At 40.0% G+C, this 26,148-nt stretch overlaps 2 protein-coding genes across 5 annotated transcripts; one reads left to right on the top strand and one right to left on the bottom strand.

Moving 5' to 3' along the window:
* The first annotated feature begins 256 nt into the window (after positions 1 to 256).
* arhgap31 (Rho GTPase activating protein 31) lies at positions 257 to 23,079 on the top strand. 2 transcript variants are annotated; one of them, XM_057322982.1, is made up of 12 exons: positions 257 to 3,752; positions 11,670 to 11,772; positions 11,849 to 11,993; positions 12,861 to 12,943; positions 13,025 to 13,132; positions 13,587 to 13,726; positions 15,772 to 15,979; positions 16,328 to 16,449; positions 17,199 to 17,255; positions 17,735 to 18,529; positions 19,666 to 19,829; positions 20,043 to 23,079. In XM_057322982.1, exons 1-12 carry the CDS (start codon positions 3,653 to 3,655, stop codon positions 22,116 to 22,118), a joined length of 4,101 nt encoding a protein of 1,366 aa, XP_057178965.1. In that variant the 5' UTR covers positions 257 to 3,652; the 3' UTR covers positions 22,119 to 23,079. The 2 variants fall into 2 exon arrangements, with proteins under 2 accessions (XP_057178965.1, XP_057178955.1); XM_057322972.1 differs by having other exon boundaries at positions 16,325 to 16,449; positions 20,043 to 23,078.
* A 67-nt stretch (positions 23,080 to 23,146) lies between these two features.
* Positions 23,147 to 26,101, bottom strand: tex55 (testis expressed 55). Of its 3 annotated transcripts, XR_008961857.1 has the most exons (5): positions 25,518 to 26,099; positions 25,264 to 25,342; positions 25,002 to 25,141; positions 24,430 to 24,492; positions 23,147 to 24,017 (listed from the first exon to the last, which is right to left on the bottom strand). XR_008961857.1 is itself a non-coding variant. In XM_057323038.1 (4 exons), exons 1-4 carry the CDS (start codon positions 25,376 to 25,378, stop codon positions 23,420 to 23,422), a joined length of 330 nt encoding a protein of 109 aa, XP_057179021.1. In that variant the 5' UTR covers positions 25,379 to 26,101; the 3' UTR covers positions 23,147 to 23,419. The 3 variants fall into 3 exon arrangements, 2 of the variants coding, with proteins under 2 accessions (XP_057179021.1, XP_057179013.1); XM_057323038.1 differs by having other exon boundaries at positions 23,147 to 23,431; positions 25,264 to 26,101; XM_057323030.1 differs by having other exon boundaries at positions 25,264 to 26,099.
* Between the last annotated feature and the right edge of the window lie 47 nt (positions 26,102 to 26,148).

Here is a 26,148-nt window from a genome sequence, read left to right as displayed (position 1 = left end):
ATCGGCACAGTTTACGATGGGACGCATCACAAGCTAATCATAATTTTACCATTTTTAAAATCAAAACAAAACCAACTTTTGCATTTATTTATTGGACCAGGGATGCCGTATTGATACCAGTCGCTTTTATCTGCACTGTTAGGTTTCTGTAATATTTATTGGGTATTAGTAGTTGACACACACACAGACTGAATCCAGCAGAAGGAGCCGATGAGCAAAAAAACATGAAGGAAAATGCCATGGTGTTCCTCCTCTCATCTTTTATTACCTCATAAAGCAAGCTGTCATGTCTCATATAAACTGCTCTCATGAATGAGACCTGACTGAAGAATATCTACATACAATCTTAATTCTCGGTTATATTTTTAATGGGTTTTTTTTATCTCACTTTAAATTCAAGTTAAAACACAAACATTAAAAAGAAAGAGTCCCTTAAACGATAATAGCAGAACATTTGATGTGAAATCCATTCCAATGGTCTGGTTGAATCCTCTCTTTGTTCGGCTGGGTCACATGACGCTCTGCTGCCCTATAGGAGGAATAACCTTCAGCACATGGTGACCGGACACAAAACCCTGTCTGTTCTTTCACTCCGAACGCTCTGAACAGCGCTCTTATTTTTAATGTCATTTTTGAAAGGATTTCTGTTTTAAAGACTTCAATAACAAGACCTCAGAGCCTGCTGGGAAAAACCTGACAATAAAATATTGTCTCAATTATTTTTACCAGCGTTTGTAATCGACGCAGAAGAAATGTAGACCACTTTTTTACATTTACTCATGCAGACACTTTCCATTAGGTCAAAATACTGCCTTAAAGTCCCAGTGAAATAAAAAATTACAATGCCTATTTTTTTCATGAAATACTGCAGCGTATTTTGTAAATAGTTTATCAATGTGGGTCATTCTCTTTTTAAAATTCGTGTGCCCTCATAATCTGTTGTTAAAATCTGAAAATGCACTTCCTTCCTGTAATGACTATCAATCTTAAATGAGGTACGTTAGACGGCTTGGGCGGAGCATCGGTTAACTCCTCCCCTTCAACTGTCAGTCTGCATTTAAAAATGCAACGGCTGTTTTTATACATCCAATCAAATCGCAGAGAAAGGCGGAAGCCACGCCCACTATTTTTCTCATTAGAAATTCCATTTCACTCTGTAACGCGTCAAAATACGGAAGTTAAAACGATCGCAACTTTCGGTTCACAGGGACTTTAAGACTTGATTAAAGCGTCGTGACCGTCTGATCACAAATTTTTACATAAAAAACTATGACAAAATGGATTACAGAATAGCGTTTTTCCCTAAAAATGTTGTTGTTTAAATGTCTTACAGTAGTTTTAAAGGGTTTAAAACTAATAATAATAAAAATAAAAATCATGAAATATGGAGATACAGGGTTTCAGAAGGACAGCAGCGATATGCATCTGTCATACACTTCACGTATGCTTTAGTTTTTTTTAGGGATGCTCTGATCGATCAGCCGCAGATCAGTATCTGCCGATAATCACATTTTATGATTCGATCGGTACTCTCTAAACTTGGCCGATGTCACAGACAGATCGCAATTTGATTGAAATATGATTTGGCGCCGCAGTCATGTCATCGCCAGTGTGGAATTACTATGATGTTTGCCCTGTAATTTTCGAAGAAATCTCACATGGACAAGCAGTGTCCACAGCATTTAAAATGACGAATCTGAAAGTTTTTACGTTTAAAAATGGTAAAAATATAACAAACGCAACACCTATGGTATTATTTTATCTGAAGAAAAAGGTAACATCAGGATCTGTATCGACCGATCACGATGACAAGAAATTGGTACTCGGTACTGGCTGCAAAAATCCTCATCCGAGCATCCCTAGTTTTCTTCTCCATACTATTTATTAACTTGTGCAATATTCTTAAGTTACAGGATCATAGTGTGTATCTTATTGTGTTTATTATCTTATTGCAAATATATATATATATATATATTTTTTTAAATATAAAATCATGTTCCATGACAATATTTTGTAAATTACCTATCATAAATATATAAAAACTTTGCTTTTGTGAGTGAATGCAGCAAAACCGCGTACAAAAATAGCGGGAGACACGCCTAGAAACATCGCTCGCCGCTACCCGCTCTTTGGGAATGACCCACTCAAGTTTGGTATCTATGTAAAAGCTTAGAATTTCAGCTTTCGGGTTTGTCTACTCTCCACAACGTCATCACAGTGGTGAGCATTAAAACAAACCTGTTTCTTCTCAGTAACGGCCTGCTACGGCGCCACTGATTAGCAACTTCAAAGGCGATTTTTTCAATATGTCTATTTTTTTGCACCCCAAATTATTGTATCTCGGCCAAATATTGTCTGATCGTAACAAACCATACATCAATGGAAAGCTTATTTATTCAGCTTTCGGATGATGTATAAATCTTAATTTCGAAAAATTTGACCCATAAGACATGGTCCATGGTCACAAATATGATTTTGACGTGATTTTTTACAGTGATGTTTCGTTAACACGTGTTCGTGTGCTTAGATTTAATCCTTTCAGATCAGAGCACAAAAAAACGTTATTTCATTTATTCGCCCTCATGTGGTTGTAAACCTGTATGTGACTTTTTCTTCTACGGAACACAAAAGAAGATATTTAGAAAAACGTCTCAGTGGTTTTGTGTTCAAGCAATGGAAGTCGATGGGGTTCAGTGTTATTTGGGTTACCAACATTCTACAAAAAATCTTCTGTCGTGTTCTGCCGAAGAAAGAAAGTCATACAGGTTCGAGGGTGAATACATGACGACAGAATGTTCACGTTGGGCTGAACTATCCCTTTAAGAAACTCAACGCTTTAGAAATCAAATCACTTGAGGAGCTGAAGAACATGACCGTGGTTAACAGGAACCTTGTGTTTTCTCTCTTTCATCTGCTGGTCTCCACCTCTTTAAAGCTCTTCTCTCTCTCTCTTACTGCCTGTCACCCAACTTCCTTCTCCCTCTGTCTGGTTTTGTTTTCCAAACAAGGTTCCCTGTACAGGAAATTGTGTATTCTGGAAGCATTCCGGAAGGTGAAGAACAGATTTCCTGTTGGAGCCACGGCTGCAAAAAAAGAAAAGAAAAACAGAGAGGAAGAAGGAAAGCGGAGCGGGGGGTTTGCAGATGAGGCGGGGGGGTTGGGTTCGGCAATATCCAAACCGCTGGAGAAAAAGCAGGCGGTTATTTCTCTCCCCTCCCCTCAGCAAAACTCTGACATTTCAGACGTCCGGTCAACACCAGCGGGACCTCCTGAAGAACATAACACGAAGACGAGACATACAGACTGAGAAAGACTGTGAGAAGAGTACGTCCAGAGATACGGCCGTTTACTGCGTGACCCTCGGAGAGACAAAGGCTTGGCGTGTGAACTTTCCCCCTGACATGCCACACATCTCACCTCCCGGCCTGCGCGAGGGCAAGAGGGTGGAGAGACCCTGACGATGAAGTGACGCTGGGCGTGTACCACGGTTCTGAATTCTTCTCCCACACCAGATCTTCAGTGGCTCGGTCAAGATGTGAGCGGAGGATTTCTTTTGTGTACGCCGTGGACTTCTCTTTTCACTTTTTCCCAAGCACGTTTTCCCTCCGCCGATGGTCGATTCTGAGGTGTGTGGCTAAGACACGGAGGTCTGATGAAGAACAAGGCTGCTAAGCTGAAGTCCAAGAGAAAAGGAAGTGAGAATGCGTTCGGCTGTGACCTGACTGAACATCTGCAGAACTCAGGACACGACGGTAAATTCCTCTTTTGCTTTTTCGCTCTCTCGCCGGCTGCCCTTGCGGTCAAAATGAGTCGACTTAATTACAAAGAGACATTATAGCGGCGTCGCGGGCCTCTGAGTAAACATGAGCTATGTGTAATAAACCAACACCCATTTTTTTACACGCCCGCCGCTGGTTGGGTGATGCGTCCGTGCGCTTTCTGACACGCTTGATACTTTACTCTTTTGACTCCGTGCGCTGGACGGTTTGCTTTTGGTTAAATGTACAGTTTAACAAACTAGTTACAAACTAGTAGGCTCTGAAAATACACTAGGTTTGGTTTTTTGAACCAAAGAAAAGTTTAAGAGCAAAGAAAGGGAAGAGGACGAGGAAGAAAAATAGATTAAAAAATGTTTGTGTCTGATAAATGCTGGCCATTATTTTAGAATTATTTTGTCACATCACCCTTTATTATCTGTTTTTGGTCAAGGTCTTACTTCCAGTGTGAGGTTCATAAAGATTCTGAATATCACAGATTGGTAACAGGATATGAATCATCTTTTTATGCTGATCCAGCGACAGCTTTTCCTCTCCGTCTCCTAACCTCTGACATCATAAGAGACGACACAATACTGACCTAGGAACAGTGTGATTCTGTCTGTCGTCCGACAGCTCGTGTGACTTCAGTCTGTTTATCTAAAGCCTGTAACTTGAACATCTGTTGACTTTCGTTGTTTTTTGCTCTTGTGCAGTGTTGGGTAAGTTACTCTGGAAAAAGTAATTAATTACTAGTTACTAATAACATATTCAATAGTGTAATTAGATTACTGTACAAATGACTCTCTCCAAAAAGTATTTCATTACTTATTAATTACTTTCTATATCCTACATCAACCTTGATTAGTTAAGTGATTCAATGATAGACATGAAACGGCTCTTTTAATTCATTCAAATAAATAATATAAAACTTCATGAAGTACTCTTATTAACTGACCAAAGTATTACAAATGTGAGAATTATACATCAAAGCAAGGATTTTAAAATTAGACTTTGAATTTTGATGTCAATTCCACTATTGCACACACATATTACACACAGTATTTAGTTTAGTTACATCCGAAGTAACTGTAATTAAATTACAGAAAAATAAGAGTAATCCCTTACTTTACTTTCTCAAGGGGAAAGTAATTATATTACAGTAACTAATTACTTAGTAACTAGTTACACCCAACACTGCTCACGTGCAATCAGATTTGTAATTGAAACAATAATGAAGTCTTTGATTCATATATACTGTAGTCTACAGGTACTAAATACAGTTCATATAAAATACTGCTGTCAATTATAATGCAATTCATGAATGTTAAGATGATTTAAAGCTGCCTGAATGGAGTGTGCATTACTGCACTCATTTTTATGTGAAGAATTTGTTTCCAAACCCAAGACTTTCCGTTTTCATCGGAAGGAGACATTTTGAAGAATGCTGATGTTGTTTTTTCCTACAGTGAAAGTGAATGTTAAAGCTGTCAGTCGCGGACACTTCTCATTGTGTTCAACTAAAGAAAGTCCTGCAGTCTAAGCGATATAAAACAGTGTTTCCAAAAACACAAATGAATTTTGTTACATGATGATAACACTTTACATACAATAAGTTTGTACTGTGTGACATGAGAATTAAAATTTGATTGATCAAGATGAAACATTTGGAAACACTGTTATATTTCTCTCTGCAGATTTCTGAGTGTGTGATTGGGGGTTTAGTCTTTTTTTTCATTCATTCATTCATTCATTCATTCATTCATTCATTCATTCATTCATTCATTCATTCATTCATTTATTACTTCAGATGTTTCCAGTAGAATTTCGGAATAGTAAACCACCTGAGTTTCCCTAAATTGGCCTTTTAGGTTAATTTTCTTTAGTGGGTTTGTTATATTATATCTCTGCTGTCCTTCCAAAACCTCAGATGTCCAAATTAGCTGTTTTTCAGGAAATGGAGAAAACACTGTTTACCACTTTTTAGATTATTCACCACTGTGTTGTCAAAAATGACAAGCACTTTTTAATACTTTTTATTGGTTAGATATTTGCAAAATCTAGTGATAAACATGAAGGGTGACTAATAGTAATGATTTATGGCAAAAGAATAAAAATCACAAAATACGGAGATTCAAGGTTTCAGAAGGACAGCAGCAATATATATGTTATATAAGTACAGTCAGCACACTTGTACTATAGTAATATCTTATTTAGTAATATTAAATACAGAAATTATAAACAATATATTGGATATGTTTACAGTATTTTGTCACTCCATTCATTCAAACATTCAGAATGACACAACTGAATGTAGGCCTAAATGATTTGATCTACAGCAAGGACATTTACATTTAGTCATTTAGCAGACGCTTTTATCCAAAGCTACTTACAAATGAGGCAAACAATAGAAGCAATTTGAACAACATAAGGACAACTAAAAGCATAAGTGCAGTAAAACTGGTCTCATACAGCCTACCTCAGTATACAAAGCTAAGTTTTTTATTTTTTTTAAAGATAAAAAGAGTAGAAAAGAAATAGAAGTCAGAACTAATCAGTCAGGTGCTGACGGAAGAGATGTGTTTTCAGACGGTTCTTAAAGATGGCTACAGAATCTGCTGATCTTGTAGCAGCGGGCAGATCATTCCACAAATGTGGAACAGATCCAGAGAAGGTACGTGAGAGTGATTTTTTTCCCTCTTTTTGGGATGGCACTACAAGACGTCGTTCGTTTGCAGAGCGTAGGGGATCTGGCGGGTTCATAAGTCTGTAATAGCAAGTGAAGATTTGGGGAAGCCGAACCAGTGGTAGTCTTGTAGGCCAAGAGCAGAGATTTGAATTTGATGCGAGCGACTATAGGAAGCTAATGTAACTTAATGAAGAAAGGAGTGAAATGTGCTTTCTTCGGTTCATTGAAGACCACTCTTGCCGCTGCATTCTGGATCATCTGTAGAGGTTTGGTTGTGCAAGCTGGGAGTCCAGCCAGTAGCGCATAAGCAATAGTCCAGTCTGGACAGGACAAGAGCCTGGACTAGGACTTGCGTAGCATGCTTGGTCAGGAAAAGTCTAATTTTCCTAATGTTGCAGAGGATGAATCTACAGGACCGGGTAGTGCTGGCAACATGATCCATGAAGTTTAGCTGATCATCGATCACCACTCCCAGGTTTCTGGCCGTTCTGGAAGGTGTGAGGTTTGATGAGCCTAGTTGAATGGAGAGGTTGTGATGAATCTTTGGGTCGGCCGGGATTACAAGCAGTCCTGTTTCGCAAGGTTCAGCTGCAGGTGATGGTCCTTCATCAGGAGCAAAATGTCACTCAGGCATGCTGAAATGCGCGCATAAACAGTCGGATCGTCAGGCTGACAGATGGAGTTGTGTATCATCTGCATAGCAGTGATAGGAAAGGCCATGTTTCCGAATGACAGAACCTAGGGATGTCATGTATATGGAAAAGAGCAACGGTCCAAGCACTGTGCCCTGAGGCACCCCTGTATTGAGATGTTGGGACTCAGAGACCTCACCTCTCCAGGATACTCTAAATGTCCTACCTGAGAGGTAAGACTTGAACCACTGTAGCACCGTTCCAGAGACAACCATAGCCTTGAGGGTCGACAGGAGGATGTGGTGGTTAGTGCTGTCAAAGGCAGCAGATAGATCCAGTAGGATGAGTACAGATGAGTTAGAGGCTGCTCTTGCCAGTCTAGGGGCTTCAATGACCGAGAGCAGTGCAGTCTTGGTGGAATGACCGCTCTTGAAACTAGACTGGTTGCTGTCCAGGAGGTTATTCTGTGTGAGCAAGGAGGAGAGCTGGTTAAATACATCACGTTCAAGAGTTTTGCCAATGAAGGGGAAGAGACGTACCGGTCTGTAGTTATCAAACAGTGCAGGATTAAGAGTGGGTTTCTTCAGTAGCGGTGTAATACGGCCTCTTTGGAGACTGTGGGAAATGTGCCAGTGGTGAGAGACGAGTTGATAATGTGGGTCAGAGCAGGAACAACCACTGGAGAGATGGCCTGGAGGAGATGTGTGAGGATGGGATCTAGCGGGCAGGTAGTCGGGTGGTTAGAAGAAATGACCTTGGATACGTCATCTTCAGATAAGAGAGAGAAAAAGAGGAGCGAGCATGTGTCGAGGGTTTGTGCGTGAACAAGAGGCGGAGGTGAAGAGAACTGGCTGCTGATGGTGGTCGTTTTGTTTACGAAGAAAGACGCAAAATCATCAGCTGTTAAGTCTGATGGAGGTGAGGGGGCAGGCAGGCAAAGAAGAGCAGAGAAGGTTTTAAAGAGAGTATGAGAGTAAGGCGAGTTGTTGATTTTAGCATGGTAGTACTGAGTTTTTGTAGAGAAGACATCAGCAGAGAAAGAAGAGAGGAGAGACTGATAGAGACAGAGGTCAGTAGGATCTTTAGATTTGTGCCACTTTCTCTCAGCAGACCTGAGCCTGGCGCGATGCTCACAGAGAACATCAGATAACCAGAGGGCAGAAGGGGAGGCACGGGCTGGACTATATGTAAGAGGGCATGAGCAGTCTAAGCAGGAAGTTAGTGTGGAGCTAAGAGTGTCGGTGGCGCTGTTAGTATCTAACAGAGAGAGCTGTTCAGCGTGAGGGAGCGTGGGAGCGTGGCGGAGACGGCAGATGATAGGCGGGAAGGAGAGAGTGTTCGTAGGTTGCGCCGGAATGTGACCAGTGGGGAAACATGTGTAGTGTCTGGAGAAGTTAGGTCGAGATCAAGAGTGATGTGGAAATGATCAGATGTGTGCAGCGGGGTGACCTGGGAGTGATGAGTGGAGCAGTAGCGTGAGTAGATAAGATCTAGTTGATTACCAGACTTATGGGTTGCTGAAGTGGGAACTCGCTTGAGGTCAACGATGCAGTCAGGATGTTGAAGTCGGCAGCCTGTGGTTTTTCAGGGTGGATGTTGAAGTCTCCAAGTACCACCAGAGGAGTACCATCCTCAGGGAAGGATGACAGAAGTGAATCCAACTCCTCCAAGAAATGTCAAAGAGAACCTGGGGGACGATAGATAACTACAACATGAGTTTTAACAGGGTGGATGACTGTAACAGCATGTGACTCGAAGGAGATGTTGTCACATGAGGGTGATAGCTGTTTGAATTTCCAGTCATTAGGGATAAGTAGACCGGTTCCTCCACTCCTCCTTGATATGCGTGGGTTGTGGGAGAAAGTGTAGTTATTGAAGAGGGCGGCTGGTGTGGAAGTCTCCTCTGACTTGATCCAGGTTTCAGTAAGTGCTAGAAGAGAAAGACCAAAATGTTTAGCAATAGCTGTAATGAAATCTGCTTTGTTTACAGCAGATTGGCAGTTCCATAAACCAATAGGAAAGGTAATTGAGGTAGATGTTGATACTGAAAGAGTGCGCAGATTATTATGATTGCGTTGCCTTGTAAGCGATACAGGTGATTTACGAGTCATAGTGACAGTAGGGATTTGAAAACACATAGTTAAAAGCAGAGAATAAGAAACATACAAGACAAAATAAAGAAAAGAAAAGTGCAAAAAGTTAATACTGAAGTGCAATAGTCAAGTGCCTTGTCGGTGTCCTTTCTCGGTGGAGTCGCGCAGGTAGAGTGGATGGTCTTCACTCGCTGGTCTTCACGCAATGAGGCTGCCGCGACTGCTCCCGTGGTGGTTAATCACACCTTATGCAACCAAACATCGAAAAAAATAAGACCTCCAACAAAAAAGAATTGATGTTCCAGCATTGTATAACTGAATACATTTTTGGTTTAATTAAAATTCCAAAATTAAAATCATAAGGCTTTCTTTGGGGGGCCGCAAAGCAATGCACTCTACACAAAGGGGGACTTACAACGAAAACGTTTGAGAACCACTGGTCTATAGGTCACGTGTAGGTGAAAGGTTTGTGTTTCTGTTTAGATACAAGATTAGGTGAAATCTAGTCATTTCTCAGTCTCTGAGTTATTTGCCTCAGTGGTACAACCGGTAATGTTTTTATTTGATGACTTTTGTTGAATAAACCAATTGGGTGCGTTCTCATTATTTATATCACTAAGAATATTTATTCATAGCAAAACAAAGCATTTCCCATTTCCCCACAACCTCCTTTACACGTTGGTTAAGGAATGTAAGTACCTGTTGATAACTTGAGCAAATACACTCACAATTCTCTTTAAGATGAATCATATCCCAAACATGTGAAGTCTGCATGCTTGATAAAAATGCCTAAACACTATTCTGTTTATCTTAAGACTGCTTAAACAAGAGTTTTTTTGTATATAATGTTCTGTGCATGTGCTTCATTAACTGAGCCGTGGCTCTCATGTGGGCGACGTGAGTTCGTTTCATTTCTGTTCCTTTCCTCATGTCCTCATCATTTCCTCTCCTCTCTTAACTGCTGTTGTTGAGAAAGGCCTAATAAATAAAATAATGACGTTAATAAGACTGAAGCTACTGCAATACAGTTAAAAACCTAAACGGAAACGACTAACAATTGATAAGAGTAAACAAACAGCGTGTATTAATAATGTAAAGCTAATAAATGATGATAGTACATAACGTAACGTTTATTATTTATCTCCTGTAAACAAATGTAAAGACCGTGAGGCTTCATAAAGGTATAAGTAAATGTTTAGAAAGGGATAGAGCCGGGTGGGAACTTTCCGAAGGTCTTTTAGAATCAGAGGAAGTGTTATAAGTAATAGCAGCTGCAAGGCCTGGGTGTGTCATGTTTCCTCTGAAACAAACAAACCATTTTTAACTTCCTCCCTCGGCCCACCTTCTCCACAATAAACAGCCCGACACCACAGAGGAAAGACAGTATCGTCAGTTAAAGGGTTAATGTAGAGAGAATCTGTTTTATAAGGGCATTAAATGTAGACAGATGTCCATTATGGCGTCCTGTATAACGACCACGTCATATTCAATTCTAACGTACGTACAAAACTCCTATAGACTGATATAGATTTCTCAGCAGATATATACTGTACTGTAAATGCTGTACATATGTTAGCCGTGTTTCTCTCGGCAAGCATAAAGACCTGTGAAAGCATTAAATAGTGATGTAAGTATTGAAATTTAGTGTGTTTGCGTGACATGAGTGATTCTCCAGTCCAAAAGTTTATTCAAGTCTGTTATTAATGTACGTCTTCTACAAGAAAACGAAAAGTATAGTTTCTCATTTTTATGTATTTCTCGGAAATATGCTTATAAGTATATTTGGTCGTGCAAAAATTACGATTTATTTTTGACTATTTATGTGTTTGGGTAAAATGATCATTTTTGTTTCATTATGTCAACTAACAACATTTTTCCCAAATTTCAAATAAAAATATTGTTTATTTGCAGCATGAAAACTGGAGAAACAGGTGAAAACAGCAGAATGCAACGATTCATAAAGATTCAGATTCACTTTTAAGCAACACAACAGTAATATTTCTAAGTTTAAAAAGATATATAGGTATATATTTATTTTGTGATAAACTGGATTTTTATCCAAGTTTTCATGCTGTCAGTCTTTCACATTGCTTTTGGAAGACTTTGTCACTCCTGAGGTTTGATTTTGTTGAAATTCAACAGACACTGTACTGAAATGACCACAATGCATCTAGAAATGATGATTACATTAAATCTTTGGAGGTATTCTGTACTTAAAAATATAATGACGTATTCTAAGTGTACTTGGCGTGTATTTCTGAATGAAACTTACTATATTTATTAGACTTTTCTGTTTTGTGCAGCTTACACTATTGTCTGTATTAATATGTATAGTATCAAGCTGCTTTGCAACAATTCAAAATTGTGAAAAGCACTATAGAAATACATTCAATTAAATCCAATATTAAGTTATTATTAATTATGAGTGCAATAAATCTCAATTGTCAGACGTATCTGAATGGCTATCCATGTATCTTGTCGTGTGTGTGTGTGTGTGTAGTTCCTCAGGTCCTGAAGACGTGTGCAGAGTTCATCGAGAAACATGGCATTGTGGACGGAATCTACAGGCTCTCAGGAATCACATCCAACATTCAGAGACTCAGGTTGGCATACGGCTCATTTTGCTGCGTGTTATTTATATCTCTTACATTTGTTCAGTGAACTCTCGTGTTCTCTCAGACAGGAGATTTGCTCGGAGCTCAGTCCTGACCTCACTAAAGAAGTGTATCTTCAGGACATCCACTGCGTCGGCTCTTTATGTAAGCTGTACTTCAGAGAGCTGCCCAACCCTCTGCTCACGTATGAACTCTACAAGAAATTTACTGTAAGTTTCAACAATAAAACACAAAACACAGCACGCTGAAACTGTATTTGGACACTAAAGCAGCTCTCCAAAATGCACAAGTGTTATTGCATTGATCAAACCAAAGATTTATTCTAAAGAAAGACGGCACATGGAGATGGTGAGCGTCTTCTAAAAACTAGTCTGACTTACAGTAAGTCTGAGACAACTGCTGGACGAAATGAGTTCATAGTTATCTTTAGTAAGACAGCTTAGATGGCACTGCTTTGTGGAAAAAGATGCTGAATAATTTCAACAAAATGGCCGACAAGTGGCCAATCATCACAGTTTTCCTTTGCTGAAAATATTTGCATATTAAAGCAATGCAATGCTGCCAAATTAATGTAAATGACCAAATGTAGATTTAAATGTGCAAATAACAAAAGCACACGGTTTGGACTACAGTAGAAAACGAATAGTGCGAATGGGTCATTATCACGGAAGATGTGCACGAGAAGCAAAGAATGAATTAGTTTCTCCAGAATTCCTCTTTTTCACAAAGGTTTTCCAGTGTTTATGTTTTTGAAAACTCTTCTTCTTCTTAATGCCTGTTCATAAAATCCAAAGATTTCAAACATCCTGATAAAAGACATGCATAAAAGCGTGTAAATGTAAAATTTGCTAAAGTCTGGCCAGTTTTTATGAATTTAGAGCAGAATGGCAACATGGATTGTGATGAAAAGTAAGCCGAGTCTTCAAAAATAACATTGATCCAATATTTCATGCAACTAATGAGAAAAAAGTAAAGCCCTACCTTGAAAGATTAGTCTAAAACCACGCACATTTACACAACCGGCCGCAGAGGATCTCAATGAAATGAAAATGTGTGTCGGGATCTTTTCTTTTTAGGATGCTGTGGCATATAAAGAGGAACATGAACAGCTGTGGAACATGAAGAGCGTCATCAAAGAACTTCCAATTCCTCACTTCAGGTACATCCAGAAAAAAACGCAAAACATTCATCTGCATTGAAGTATTTGCATTAGACCGTTTATTATGTTTTGTTCTTGTAGAACTCTGGAATACCTCACCAAACATCTGGCTCATTTGGCCACGCTCAGTCACCAGACCAACATGCACGCTCGCAACCTAGCTCTGGTGTGGGCTCCTAATCTCCTGCGGTGAGCCATGTGATCTCTCTATATCAGCTAAGATTCATAATGGATCTGAATGAATAAATGTGAAAGTCCATTATATAACGTGTGCCACACCTTATGCGTGATGGAGATGAATGAGAAATCCAGAGGCGGGTGTTTTAATCATCTACATCATCACCTTTTCAGTTAACAAATAAATCTGAAACAAAAAATAAAATAAAAATAGAAACAAATGATTACAGTTGTTAAAAATGGAGTGTGGTGGTGTAAAATGAATGTCAAAAATTTGATGAGAAATGTTTGAGTTCATATCGAGACCTTCAATCATATTGACTTTAGATTGCAGGCCTGACAAATCTGAGCTCAGTTTGACACACTGTTGACATCTCTCCTCAAACAAATAGAGACATTTGTGAGATTTCGGACTCTTTTTCTCAGAAAGAGAAATATCTGCTGATCGATTCTGTTTTGAATGCAGCTCAAAGGAGGTGGAGGTGTCCACGTGTAACGGTGACGTGGCGTTTCTGGAGGTGCGAGTCCAGCAGTCGGTTGTGGAGTTTATTCTCAACCACACCGATCAGATCTTCCACGATCTTCCGCCGACCAAACCCAGAGAAGGTAAAACGACCACAAAAGTAAACGCTGAAATAAAACTGGAGCAATGCAGTCCTACAGAACAGACAGTGCGTCTATAAATGAGTCCAAACTGTGATGCTGAGAGTGAAATGGCACAATAGTTATTTTTGTTTGTTTAAAGACAGTTTGGGGGAAATATGGAAAGAAATATCCCAAAGTATCAAAGGACAGCTGTGAATTCAAGCAGTTTAGTTACAAGATCAAATCAATCGGAGTAAAACAACCCAGTCTCAAGGCAGTTCGTGGCATAGGCACAAAATTCGTAATCTATTGATTCGTGTTCATGGACACGAATTTTCCCCTTTTTTTCATGTCAGTCGGCACGACTTCCAATACACAGACCGTGTGTGTATGTGGTCTGTGTATCTTTTGGTCATTTGTTTTTCAGTTTGAAATACAAACGGCAGTGAGAAGACGGTGGCATTTTTGTTTTTCGTTCATTAAAAAAAATGGAAAAACGAGAATTCGGATTGATTTTTCGCTTTCAACATCACGGATAAAAAACAAATAAACAGCTTGAAACTCGTTTTTCACACGTGGGCGGTATAAAACGCGCCCTTCCGCTGATTGGCCAATCAAGGATCAGCAAGCGACGTATCGTCTTCGGTTGTCCCTCGGTTCCCTGAATGAACAGAATAAATACTCCTCCACTGCTCTACATTGGAGATTCTTAAAGTATGTTTCATTTCTCTCATTAAACAACCGCCCACAAACCGTACAAACCATCCGGTGATGAGAGAGAACAGCCTGCCAGATACCAGCACCGCTGCCAATTCCCATCAGATTGCGTTGATATATATATAAATGAGAGATATTAAAATGTTAGACTGAAAGTCGTGCTGGGTGACACAACAAAAGGAGGAAATTTGTTTCAAGAACACTAATTAATAGATTACAGTTCGTGACAATGTCACAAATCCCTTGAGACTGGGTTGGAATTAAACAGCCACTTTTTATGGCACTAATAATAACTAAGGTTAGTTCATGTGATCTCAAGTGCAATTCATTTTTACAACCATTTACATTTAAATTACTTCTAAAAAATATATGTAGTGCAGTTTTTTCTTCCCAAGTGAAATGCATAGAGACTGTATAGATAGTTACAGTAAAGACAACAGGTGTGTTGTGTCAAATGTTCCTTGAGTCTTGTGCCAGAACCCTCTGGATATATTCTGAAGCGATGCCACACACATCTAAACAGAAAACGATAACGCTTAAGGACAAGACAGAAATCTCTGAGCCATCAAACGTTTCTCCAGATCATTGCAGGCAAAAAATAAAACACCAATCCAAAATTATTACTGGGAACATTTCTCCCAAACTCCACATAAAAACATTGGTTTGTATTCGCATTTATTTTCAGAAACAATATTTGTATTTTAAAGGGGTCGTATGACACGGCTAAAAGCATTCGCTTTTAGATAGAATGCATCTTTTGTTCCCACACTTTCATTTCTGCAATCTTAAGTGTCTAATACATGCATGGGCAACTTATAACACACCAAAGACACAGAAAAACACGTGTTCGCGCCACATGACCCCTTTAATTTTTAATCATGTCTAACTGTTGTTCTTGTAAGGATTGTTTTTAAAGTCAGGAAATGTTGGAGGGCTTGGGCCCGTTCACAATACAATGACATGAGATCTACAGCCAGAAATGTATCAGCAAAACAATAGACAAGAAACACACAAAGAGCAAACGCACATACAACTGTGTCTGAACTTAAATCATTGCACTTCATATCAGCTCAATTCTTGTCAGATATTTTGGGTTACGGCACGTGATGCTGAAAAGGCAACAATCACAAGGTTTTTTCTTTAGCCGTTTCCTACATTTTCCTGATTCGCGAGGTTTCCACTGTCAGATGATGGAATCTGATTCAGTTTATTTTCAATCACCATATTGTCTCATTTTCCCAAACTGGGCCTTTAGTCGCCTGATTATTCCCAGAAGAAATCTTGTGAGAAATCATGTGGGGAAGAAATGGCTTGCTTTTACTTTTGCCACACGTATTTCTGTTTTATAGTCCATAGTGTGGCCTGCGGGGAGAAATACGCCACCTTGCCGGCCACCATGCAGTGCGCTCCCATGAAGCTCATGAGTCTTGAAGAAGCCCAGGCTCGCTCGCTCAGTCCAAACCATCCGGTGATGAGAGAGAGACAGAGAGAGAACAGCCTGCCAGACACCAGCACCGCTGCCATGTATCATACAGTCATAGATCTGTCTGACAGCAGGTATTATCCTCATTAAACAAGAGACACACACTGAAACGCAGCTCAACATCGCCGCCATATTGGTCAGGGCAAGACCGCACGGCAACAACATGAACGAATGTTATGTGGCCCAAATGATACTATTTACTGTATATCTAATTGATTTCAATACAATTCCTATACAATAAAAATGATTAATATAAATTAAATCTAAAATAATTATTAAATGTTATAACCAAACACAGACCATGTGATGAATCCATCACTCAATACAGCGTCTGCGTATTCCTGCTGAGCTGAATTCATCTGATAAAGTCTCTATGTAAGAGTTGTAAATTTATTTTTTTTACATCGTGATTACGCTAGAAGAAAGTTCTCTGGAAAGTCAAAGAAGTGGAAGTCTATCTTCAGTTTGGGACGCTCCGTCATGGAATCTAAAGGGAAACTGAGTCGCAATGGTAGTGTGTTTATGAGAGGCCAAAATATGTCAGGTAAGAGAACTTTTGTTAAAATATCAATGTCTACATAAACAAACAAAATGTATTTAAAAAAATAGACAGAGAAAGATGCTAACCTACTGATTCCTGATTTATAAATAATAAAAAACAAGAGAGTGGTCAATAGATTCAAATAATTCATTATTATTATTAATATTTTTGGGGACTTTATGAAATAAAAGGTTAAATTCTTTACCTCATTAATGTTTGCACAAATTATGTTTTACTTATTGTATTCAGACCTTTTGTTTCACATCCACTCACATTTCATGTATAATTTGTTTGTTGTTGCTAATTTGTCAGTTTTGTTGTTGTTGTGTTTATGAAGCAATACTTGAGTCCTACATTAGTGATGGAATTGTGGGGCTACACAAGAAAAACACATCAAGAAAAATATCAATTTTGTATATCGTAGTGCCATAGTTTATTGTTATTTTTAAAATTGACTTCATGTGGAAAAAGTCTCTCAACTTTATTATGCAAACACATCATCAAATTCATTCTTCATCACACATCAAGAGCAATTAAAACGATAACTGTTGCTCTTGACCTTGTTTGAAAGACGGAATGCCACCAAAACTTCATTTACAGGTTTTTATTTGGACTAACGAATAACCGGTACAGTTATATTTTTCTCATACAGAGTAAACGTTGCATTTTCTTTTGTATTAACAGAAAATAAAGATATTTGGACAGGACAAAGAGTATGACCATTTTTGTTTGCTTTTTTCTCTCTTGAACAGAAAAACCTCCTATACGGCCATCCAAAAGCATGGACTCTCTCTGTTCTCAACCAGCAGGTGGGGCTAGATCTCCATTATACACCCCACTGTCACCTCTCACTGCATTTGGCAGATGGGACTTTTTTGGGAAAAGGCGTTAACAAATTAAAATGCATTACAAACCAAAAAGGACAATGTCAGATGGACAGTTTACATCGATTTTAGCTTTTAATCTTGAGCTTTGGTTGAAGTTAATTTGCATAATTTGTGTTTTTGTTTGAAACATTAATTTCCATTATTCTTTCTTTTCTTTTTTTGCTAAAATTAGCATTTTTTTTGGCAATAATTAAAATGTAGGGTATTCAACAATGTAGCACCTTGTATTTCGAAAATGTATTATTATTGTGTTTAATATTTAAAATTTGAGTTAATCAACACTGATTCTATTACTTATAAAATTATTTTTATATCACAAATTCGCCACCAAATAAGAAGCTCTGGATTTGTCTTTCATTCATTGGTGTGACCATCACATTTCTGTTTTCACTGTTCTCTAGATGAGGATAAAGCGGCCACAGCAGGAGGAAGCAACGGCATCTTCATCCCAGTTCTGAAATGCAGAACACTGGGCTCAGACATCGACTACAACCTGAACGAGAGGGATTCAAAGTGGGATTTAGGGCATCACACGGCCTCAGGAGGACGTCAGAACGAGAAAGATCCTCCAAACCTACCTCCTGCATCATCCTCTTCATCTCCACAGCAGAAAACTCTTCCAGAACAGCTGAAAGTGTTCAAAGGTGACGAGCGCAGCGGCTGCCAGCCGACGTCTCCCAAGAACCGCCGGATGTTGTATTCCGGCTCTACCAGCAACGGATCGTCCAGACCGTCTTTTCCGGGCAGCCTGTTTCCACTGGAGTCCTCGCCACGGCACCAACGCAAGGCCCTGAATATTTCCGAGCCGTTTGCTGTGTCCGTACCCCTGCGCGTGTCTGCGGTCATTAACTCCAACAGCACACCCTGCAGGGCGCCAGGGAAAGAACGGGACAGGGCTTTAGGGGGACTCTTCAGTCCCACCAGGGAGGCCGGACCTTCAGAAGGCCGTGGCAGCGATGCTGGGTTCAGAGTTCCCATCGGCAGCGGCGGTCTGAACTTTGGGTTCACAGACTGGGAGGCTGGACTGGGAGGAGGCAGTCACAGTACTGGGCACAGGGAGCACTCGCTCGCTGACAGCAGCGGAGGCAGCGGATGCAGTATCTATAGCAACAGCAGCTCTTTTCCAATGGAAAATGAAGAGCATCAGACTGGGGGGAAAGATATTACTGATGACATCACTCTGGGGAGGACAGAAAGTATGACCATTACTCTCTGTGTGTGTGTGTGATAAAACGTATGCATGTATTTTAGTTGAGCTATTTCATTGTTTGCTTGTATATTTGGAAGTCATTTATTTTAATGCAATAAGGACATTATTTTTTATATACATATATATATATATATATATATATATGATGTATATTCTAAGCAGTGCAAGCAGAAAAAAATTCTGATCGGCAAATTTTGTAAAGCTGCGATCCTTTTCTAACTGAAATTGCAAGTTAATTTATGTAATTATCTTTGTTTCTTTAAGTTGAATGACATGTGCTGGCTCAAATTATTTTAAAAATCATTATCATAACTTAATGGGGGTAAGTATTGTAAGTTTGTTTGTTTTGAACAACAACAAAAAACACGCCATTGTCAGTGTTAGCTAAAACGTTGTACTGATTCTTATCTCCAGCTTTAAATTGGATAAACTAAAGATTATGAAGATTTTTTAAATTATAGATCAATAGGTCTTGGCATCACACTATGGCTGGGAGAGCGTGATGCATGTTTGATTGTTTATTTTTAACCCCAAAAAGTTACGGATTGCAGCTTGAAGCCATAACGTACAAGTGTGTACATTTTTAAAATATGTTTCAAAATACGTTTGCCCGCCGGCCCAGTTGAAGACGAGTAACGGCATGTTTAATTTTTGATGAGAAAGAAAACAGGCCTGAGGTACAGTGTGTTCTCTGCGCTGTATTGTTGTTTAAACGTTAAGCTGAAGAAACGTCTTTCCTAAACACATCCGTAGACAGAATCTTCGGGGAACAGCTGTGAAAGTTGAGACGTTTTGTTTTTTTCGCGAACGAGTTGTGAAAATGAAATGCAATCCAGGGCCTTTGCGCAGACTTCACGTCTCTCCCTGAAAGCCTCATTTTCATCTGCATGAAATTCAATATGGCGTCTACTCGAAACAAACGGCAAAACATGCAAAGGTTGATTCCTCCAAACAAGTTGTGCTTTCAAAACATCGCCTGTCTGTTTGACAACACCGGCATTGTGCATTAGTTTTGCAATTCCATTTCACACACTTGACCTTTATGTATTGAAATCGTACTGGGTTAGGGGTTGTGTATGGTTTTGTTCGGCTCGTTGAATCCGTTTCTCTGTTCTTCATCAGGCAGGGATGCAGAAGTGAGAGAACTTATCGCCAGCGTGCAGAATTTTGAGCCCCGGGTGCCGTCTGAAACTAAAGTGACAGTTGATTACAAAAGAAAATCTCAAGCGTCTGGAGATGAACTGGAAACTGGAACACGACAGGAGATCACCACATTGGACAAACTGGTATGATTTCTACTTATCAAAACCATTTAGACCGTCTCGAAATCGTCTATTATTTTGTACCTCTTCTCAATCACGTCCACAAATTATGTGCCATTACTATTGCCTTAAAACTACAATCATCTTACAATGACATCATGTCGGCCTTGGAAATAGTAATTGTTTGCAGAAATGCCTCTGATCAGATTGGTTTTGTTTGCTCTCTGCGTTTGACAGGACAACGAGGTAATCATCAGGGAGACGTCGCCTGGCATCCATCAGAACGTTGCCATCGCCGATGGTCAAACAAACACAGTGGATGGAAAGATGAAATCAAGCTTTACCAATATTACTGAGGACACGGTGAAGCTAAGTGCTGACGCGAAAAGAAGAAGCAGTTTGCCTGCAAACACTATATCAGCAAAAGAACTCAATTTGGAAGAAACCAAAATCTCAACCGTTGATCATTCTGGTGCTACTGTGTTTAAATATATTGCGAAGCCTTTTCCAGAAAGATTGATGTCATGTGACGGTGGTTGGAATTACCTGGATCATGATGTGGATGGGACGGAGCGCAAGAGCCAAGAGTCGCAGGACAAAATGAACAGTCTACAGCTTTCTCCGTTTCTACACCTGAAAGAAACAGATATTCTCCAGGATGCAGAACCGTGGACTTGTATTGAAGAGGATCCCGCTGAGAAAGCCACGGTTTGTGAAAGTGAGACGAAGGAACCGTCAGCAACGCAGGAGATCTGCGTGCGAGGAAATAAGAAGGTTGGCCGTGAAGCCATGAAGCTTGACTTGACAGAAAGAAACAAGGGAAGTTTGGAAAGACTCTCAACGTGTTTGAATGAGCAACATCTCACTTTGGACGTTTTGTGTCAGGATGATGCAGACACGTGGGGGAGTCACTTGGGAGGTTTGGATCAGGTTGAACCGTGGGAAGACTTCTGTACCGCCAAACAGTGGGTAACCAGCCCTCTGCACTCACCAATACTCGAGGATTACTTGAGAAAGACTACGCAATGTCAAGCGACTCAAAGCATAGCTCTCGATAAACTAAACGTGGAGCGGTTGCCCGACAGCAAGAGAGTCCAAGCTAAAGAAGCAGCTGTGACCAATGACGTGACATCATCTTCAACAGATGTTCCTGTGACCGCTGCGTGTAAACTTGGAAAGTCGGACCTCCCAAAAGAAAACAAAAACGCAGACGTATCTTGTTTTGCACAGAAAACAAAGCGCCCGGACAGCGATAACGGCGAGATTCCACAGATGAGGGTATTCAAGATGTCCGTTGATCCCAACAAGATCGACAAGAACAAGGTGACCGGACTGCAAAATGTAAGCAAAGGCAAACAGAAGCACTCTCAGAGGTTTCACCGACAGACATCTCACGAGTCCTGCGTCACCGACAGAAGTAACGAAAACCTGGTAGCCAAACACAGGCCATGCTCCCTAAACCTTGATTTAGGACACAGGGGCGTCAGAGACATTTCAAACTGTCAATATCTTAAAAGTTCAGCACGAGAAGGGCTGAATGACCCGTCTCTAGAGTTGGAGCTGTTCCTGAGCCGCTCTCAGGCACCCGTGCGACGCAACTCCGCGCCGGTTAGCGTGTCCTCGGTCCGGACCGCGTTCATGATCAAAACCTGTCAAGCCAAAGCTGTGCCTGTTATTCCACCCAAAATCCAGTACAGCCACGTACCTCCTCCTCTCGCGAAAGGAAACTCAGATCAAAAAAGCACACCGGAGAAGAAACCTGTCAAGAGCAAGCTGAGTAAAGCAGGTTCTGCACCTCCTCTCCAGAATATCCGAAATCCCAAGGAGGCGAAAGAAAGTTGCAACGCATCGAGAGAGGTGCAAAAACCCACCACCAAGGACAATGAGACTTGCCAAGCAAAACCCATCCCAGATCTCCCAGTACTGAGAAGGAAGCGATCGGCTAACGGAGACACGTTCATGGACCGTCCAAGACCCGAGCGCTCAAAGCTGCTCCAAAGATCGTCCTTCAGAAACCGGCCGAGGCCTCAGAGCCTCATTCTGTTCAGCCCGCCGTTTCCAATCATGGACTATCATGCTACAGGGGATGATGGGAAAACGGTCCTGTCGCCCATTCAAGCTGAAGCGTCGCCGTTCGATGTCTACGCAAAGGAACTCGCCGAAAACCTCAAGACCCCTGAGGGGGTGACCATGCGTAATAAAATGACTTTGCCAAAGAGCGGACAGAGGCTGGAGACCTCCACCAGTTGCTTTTACCAGCCACAGAGGAGGTCCATGATATTTGACAACAGGAGTAACAGGCAAATCGAGTGACTTGACGTAGTTTTGCACACGTGACGATGCCTGGTGCCATTTGATGATATTATGCTTTGTGTAAAATGCTGCTGCTACGGATTTATACCAGAGATGTATTTGCTTTTAAGACAAACTCGTGAGACTCAGCAGCTCCTGTATGTAAATACAGAATGCACGTCCATACCGAATCGAAATTAAAATGGACCCGTTCCCTCCCCGCGAGCTGTGATGTCTGTTTCTACTTTATCTTGCTTGGAACATATTATGTTTACAATCGAAGGCATGGGTATAAAATGTCTTTCATCTACGTGATGTAATCAGCCATCGAGCAGGCCAGCCAAGGAGAATATAACACTATTACAATTGTTTTTGTACAAAAATGCCAGCATCCAAATGTTTATTTATTCTGTATTGTCATTGCTTGTCTGTATACTCCGTTTCAGTATTGTGTACTCTGAAGAGTACAATTCAGTTTGTGTAAATGTTTAGGGTAAATATCCTATGGTTTCAGGACAGGTGAATGTTCTTGAACAATTCCAACATTATTTCTTGTCTTGTTTTGCTCAGTAATTCCGTTTTTAATATTTTCAAATCACGTGGTTGCTCGGTTAGAGATTTATAGAGAAAACTACATGATGGCGAGATTGCAAGAAATGGGAAACAGAATGAAAATTGTGTTTTATATAAAGTGTAAAGCAGAGGACTCTGGGCAATGTATTATGAATGAGACAGTGATTATGAGAGCTGTCAGTCATTGTAACCAAAAACATTAACATTGTTATTTGCCCTTTCTGTATTAATCAAATTGGATTTATCGTATGTATTCTTTCCAAAGAAAACAATAAATAAAATGTCATATATGTAATGTGTACACTTACAGTATGCTTCAAGTTAAATGTAAAGTTGATCAAAAGCCATATTTTTGTTTCAATGTGTATATTACTATATTGCAAATTTTCCAGTGACAAAAGTACATTAATAACTCTTTTAAAACATGAGAACTGTGAATACACAATAAATGCAAATAAGAACACACAAACTCAACGTCAAACGCCCAAATGCATTTATTGTTTCACTACTAATGTCACAAATGTTATAATGACATGTCAGAAACAGACTCGCATTGAATTTCCCAATAAACAGCAGATGGTAAATGCAAGTGCTGTACTAAACCAAGACAGAACGTAAATGAAAGAAAAAAAGCCTTCTTGTCATCACCAAAGCATCCCTCGAGCTTGGTTCGAAGATGGAGTGAAAGCTTGTGCCAAACTGGTCTTGAAACGGCAGATGATCCTTTAGTGGGAATGTACTGTAGATAACTATACAACACACTGTAAAAAGAGCCGACTATAAACAAAGACTTCCTTTACTTATGCAGCCAAAATCCATCATGGAAATTTGAGTACAGTGCAAAAGCCAGCTGCATTTGTGCATGTGTGGCAAACGGCCAGCGAGCAATTTGCCTGGAAAGACCATGTACTGTATGTATAGACAAGAAAACGTTTAGGATACGGTATCTTTTGAAACGCAGTTAATCCATACAACAAGAATCGTGAGTGATAACGCATGCAAATACATCCATTGAGAAATCAAAACAAAGCCTGCAAGTAATTTGCTTGGAAAGATGTTTACCTTATCTGACTTGTCGCCTTGAGTTTGCTTATCAAAGTTTTGGGTCAAAGACACACACACTACCTCATTAAAAATATACAGAACGACTGGAAGAAATGGTGTCGAACAAGAGAAAGAATTTGAAACCAAATTCTGAAAACAGTTGCTTGGAAACAACGATGCACTGCATAAAAAAGCATAAATTGTTTAGTTTTTGGCAAAGCCCTTGTTAATTTGTTTTGGAATTCATCATGATTTCAGAAATGTATTACGTGATTCATCGCGGATTTTGATCTTCATTTGCACCTGCAAAAGTATTTTAAGTACGCTGAGATTAGTGAGGGTTCATAACTACTTAAACAACACCGTGCATTAATATTAAAAACATAAAAAGTGCTTCTAAATGAAGTTTACAGGCACGAGGGCTTCGTTCACACGTTTCATTTTTCTTCCATTGCAACATATCATTAACTTACATTACATGGACTATATGCATTTGACTTATTATTATTATTTATCCAGTGACTTACAGTAAATTCAAGATATACATTTTATCACTATGTGACATCAAAATATAGCCTATACATGCCCTTTTCATCATATCAGACAGGTATTAACAACTCCATAAATACTGTTAGGCCGTGAAGAAACACACATTTGACTGAAAACAAGTTAAATCTTTAAGAATATCAAACATTTAAATGCTATAAAAGGTTACCTGTTCTAGCATGAACAGAAGAGGATCATCTGGCATATAAAAAATCAGATTCTCTGTGATGTCCTATTAACAGGGGACATGAAGAAAAAATGGGTTATTCGTTAACATTAGTTAATGCATTTGCTAACATAAACCAACAATACACACAACTTCAGCCGCATTCATTATTTATTTCAGCTTTACTGATATTTAAAAAAATCAAAAGATGTATCTGCTAACATTAGGTAGTGCTCTGTAAACTTGTGAACAATTGTATTAAATAACATTAACTAAAATTGATGGGGCAAAATATACTGCTCATTGTTAGTCAATGCATTTGCATTTACTGATGTATTTTTTTTATTTTGGACATCTTTTTACACTTAAAAGTGTCACGTCTGGTCACACTGTCTGTTTGCCGTCAGTCAGAGATTATTTTTTATTCAGTAATGCGATAGCGTGTCCTATTTCCTGCATTTAACGTTATAGCTATAAAAACGCGTGACTGTAAGTGTGGTAATACTTTTGTTACACCCTCGCCATTTTGTCTATACTGTCTACCATTTCAGCAGCTGCAGTTTTGTTCTTCTCACCTGAAATATCTGAAGAATGTTATTTCTCTCCATATAGGTCACCGAGCGCGCGTACGGTTCCGTGAACTCCGGGCTCGTGCGGACGCTCTCGGTGATGAGCACACCGGAGTCTGCCATCTCAAAAACTTGACGCTGTAGGACTAATGACATGACAAACGCCGTGCCTTCGCTTAATACCATTACAAAAACATTCAGAATTCACTTTCGGACTGTTAAATAAAGTGTATCAAATGCGCCGAAAAGACAGAATAAAGTTTTGTACCTTTACACGTGACTACAGAAATGGGACCGCGCGTGTGATATAGCCTGCATGTAGGGCGCGAAATGTCACCCTGTAACCCCTGGCAACAGTATACAAAGGACGTGGATGATGTCATTGGGCGAGGAGACGGCCATTGCCCGGGACTCGCGAGGGGTCCAGAACACAAAAGTGGTTGAAAAATGCACAAAATTACATTCGCACGGTAAAATACTTTCACTTCTCTGAGGTAACTATGTGTTCGGGATTGTTTTTACCTCAGGAGACCCGCAGCCGACGTCTATAAACGACCGACAGAGGGAAGGAGGGGCGAACCCGCCGTTTCTAGGTTGCGAGTCGTCCTCAGCTGACACTTCGGCCTACAAAGGGTGCGCGCTATGTAGGGCAGACGGTGCGCGTGTCCCCCGGTGAACCCCCGGTTAAACCACGCTGTTGTTCGCGTGTGTATCCGGCAGGGGGAATCATTATCAAGGGATGTGGGCACCACACCGGAAAGCTTACGCTAAACGGAGAGATATTATAGAAGAGACCGATTGTTGTATGTGACGAAATATTTACACTGGCCAAGGCCGAAGCTTAAAATTAAGAATAAGTAGGCAAGAATGAACTCGTCGTTGGTTAAAACGCTCCTTTTTTCGTGTCGTTAATTAATCCATTCGCAAATCATAGTATAGAAACGTTTTAATCCGCCACCATAACACCGAGACACGAAGACAAATCGAGGATTTCACTTATGATCGCAATGTAATGTATACATAAATACGTACATAATAAATAAATGATTTCAAAATAAGCGGCTGAACTAAAAATCACTTCGTCTCTAATGCTGATTATTCCTCGTCTAGACGACAGCGCGGGCACGCACACACGCGCGCGCACACACACCTG

Source organism: Triplophysa rosa, linkage group LG2 (genome assembly GCF_024868665.1).
Source record: "Triplophysa rosa linkage group LG2, Trosa_1v2, whole genome shotgun sequence".
In the NCBI taxonomy this organism is placed as follows: domain Eukaryota; kingdom Metazoa; phylum Chordata; class Actinopteri; order Cypriniformes; family Nemacheilidae; genus Triplophysa; species Triplophysa rosa.
This window is presented reverse-complemented; position numbering and strand designations above follow the sequence as displayed.

Excerpts from the sequence above, each read along its gene's own strand:
- tex55 (XM_057323030.1), bottom strand. The coding sequence starts at position 25,378 with ATGACATCATCCACGTCCTTTGTATACTGTTGCCAGGGGTTACAGGGT. Across the intron at positions 25,142-25,263 it reads TTCTGTAGTCACGTGTAAAG|TCCTACAGCGTCAAGTTTTT; the intron begins GTACAAAACTTT and ends TCATGTCATTAG. Across the intron at positions 24,493-25,001 it reads ACATTCTTCAGATATTTCAG|GACATCACAGAGAATCTGAT; the intron begins GTGAGAAGAACA and ends CCCTGTTAATAG.
- arhgap31 (XM_057322972.1), top strand. The coding sequence starts at position 3,653 with ATGAAGAACAAGGCTGCTAAGCTGAAGTCCAAGAGAAAAGGAAGTGAG. Across the intron at positions 3,753-11,669 it reads GCAGAACTCAGGACACGACG|TTCCTCAGGTCCTGAAGACG; the intron begins GTAAATTCCTCT and ends GTGTGTGTGTAG. Across the intron at positions 11,994-12,860 it reads AACTCTACAAGAAATTTACT|GATGCTGTGGCATATAAAGA; the intron begins GTAAGTTTCAAC and ends TTTTCTTTTTAG.